Here is a 2,500-nt window from a genome sequence, read left to right on the forward strand (position 1 = left end):
TCCGCATAACCTGGATATGGTGCAAACCATGGAGCATACCCAGGATGCACTGGGATCATAGTGACTGGATACATCATAGGGGGGTGGGGTAACGATCCTATTGCTGGATTAGGATAGTGAGATGGTAGGGATGGGTAGGTTACAGTTCCTTGGTGCCTTGGAAGAGTTGCATGTTGGTTCCATTTATTTGTTGCCTTGGTTTGTGATTCTCTATAAAAAAACAAAGCACTAATGTATGGGTTGAGGTCAAACATAATACAATACAATACATACTTAACTGACCACTCCCCGTGCGGGCTTTTCAAGGGCCAATGAAACACAATCAATGAAACGACAGTAACAACCCCAACTGGTCAGAGGAAAACCAGTTGTCTATTTACAAGTGCGGTTGAGAAGTTGAACCAGGGACTACCATGAACAAGTTCAATGAATGGTTAGAACTTGAACCCGGGAACTCCAGATCTGAAAGCAAGCATCCCCCATTAAACTTTACACAAAAATAACTAAACTACATTTTTGATTACAGCTGTTAACTTAAGGGGTTTAGTGCAGCAGTGGGCTCAAATATTGAACTAAAATCTTTCCAATAAAATCAGAATATGAAAAGCTTTTTTTTAATTTTTTTATCTTTTTTTATCAGAAGGGTTTCAAATTTCTTCATTAAAAATTGCTGATCAGAAGATCAACATTCATAATATTGTTGATCCATTCTAAGATTTATTTGGAGATTGAAATATAACATGTGGATGTTTCAAGTGACAAGTGGAAAACAAGAACTTCAAGCTGAACAATACCAAGAAGGTGGTTCAGGAATAAACCTGTCATTCGTTTAGGACCTCTGTAGCAGAGAATGGCTTAAGAGCAAAATGTACAATGTATGGAAGCAGACTACATGTAGTTCCCAAGTGTCGCCGACTCATTCATCTGCATTGTGTCATCCGCCCTGTCAACTCCTCAAAACATCATTTTCAGTCAAAGGGTTTCAAAATTTAATTTATTTATTTAGTTTTCACCAATAAATACTAATGATAAGAATGTATTGATGTTAAACTCATTCACACCTGAAGTACCCCAACTAAGGAATAAAATCATCTGGCATTAGACAGAGTAAATTCTATACGTTTTTCTCTCAGTAGGAAAAGGGTTAAATTAATTGAGCAATCAAAAACTGTATCCCCTCCATTAACCCACTGACCCCAGGGAGTGAGACAACAGATTTTACTCAGATTTGAGTCGCTGATTCGATGGCTTAGCAGTTAGTTCAGAGGAGACATAATCTCGGATGGAAAATGGTGTGAGGGTTCAAATCCCAGCAGCGGCATGGAATGCTGTGGAAGCTCAAGGTTAGTGTCACAGTCCGTTCCGTAGGTAATACTGTAAGGGAGAGATAGTAAAGAAGAAGGGAAGGAAAGGGAGAAACGTTACGTAAAAGAAAAAGGGAAGAAAAGGGAAAGATAGGAGAGGAAATTAATCCATCTCTCTTTTTTTCATTTTTTTCTCTTTTATGCCCCATAAAAATCCAGGTCCCATTTTTTTTGTTACATCCCCAAAAAAGGAAAAACCCATTTTTAGACAATTCATACTAACCTACTACGGTTGAAAACAATTTAGGTTGAAACGAATTGGTCTAGGTTGAAACAGATTGACCTGAAGGTACAATTTGACCTGCAACACGTGCACATAAATGTATGTTTATTTGTGTACAACTTCGATACAATACTTCACTTCCACACAATGTCACCAACTGACCAAGATGGTGTTCTAAATAAAGGAAATCCCTAGTGAATTCTATTATGATGCAAACATCTTATCTTATGGCCAATGACTATCTTTGCTAGCGCTGTGGTGGTCGAGTGGTTTATAGGTGATGGGTTAATCATCATTCCTAGGTTCCAGTCCTATGTCCATACAGTTGGGTTATCTTTGGGGAGAAAGGGTGGCATAATGTTGAGAGCACTCGCCTCCCACCAATGTGACCCAGGTTCGACTCCCAGACTAGCCGGTATATGTCGATTGTTAGTTCTCTACTCTGCTCTGTGAGATTGCTGCACCAAGAAGAACGTACTTCAGTAATAGATCAATCCCAAGGTCCACACCAATTTCTTCCAAATTTACTTTTAAGGTCCTTGGGATGGTCTCAAGGGCACCCACTATGAGTGGGATAACTTTATTATAACTAACTTTATTATAATAAACTTTATTATAATTATCATCATCATCATCATCATCATCATCATCATCATCATCATCAACCTGGGGCGTCCTAGAGCGTTTGAAGTATTTGGCTGGGAGGTCCACGGAAACCATGCAAATCTAATTACCACAGACTTCCAAGGGGTCGATAGAAAAAGGACTGAATAAATCATCAATCAAGTAAAAGTAATTGATGATTTTCTCAATCCCATAAAAGTTGACTTTTTCAAAATTCATGAACCGAAATTTCACTCCCTTTCTACCAAGGAAAAACAATATTATTTACCTTGCATATCCCTGCCCAAGA

General features: G+C 38.5%; 1 protein-coding gene across 1 annotated transcript in view; it reads right to left on the reverse strand.

The window, feature by feature from the left end:
* LOC138029949 (uncharacterized) overlaps positions 1–2,500 on the reverse strand; it is a 36,656-nt gene that overhangs the window by 31,137 nt on the left and 3,019 nt on the right. Inside the window, exons 2-3 of the mRNA XM_068877796.1 lie at positions 2,480–2,500; positions 1–210 (exon numbers count right to left, since the gene is read on the reverse strand). The exon at positions 1–210 is cut by the window's left edge and continues 45 nt beyond it; the exon at positions 2,480–2,500 is cut by the window's right edge and continues 234 nt beyond it. Of these exons, the coding sequence (XP_068733897.1) occupies positions 1–210; positions 2,480–2,500 (231 nt within the window). The remainder of the gene's footprint in view (positions 211–2,479) is intronic.

Source organism: Montipora capricornis, chromosome 13 (genome assembly GCF_036669925.1).
Source record: "Montipora capricornis isolate CH-2021 chromosome 13, ASM3666992v2, whole genome shotgun sequence".
In the NCBI taxonomy this organism is placed as follows: Eukaryota; Metazoa; Cnidaria; class Anthozoa; order Scleractinia; family Acroporidae; genus Montipora; species Montipora capricornis.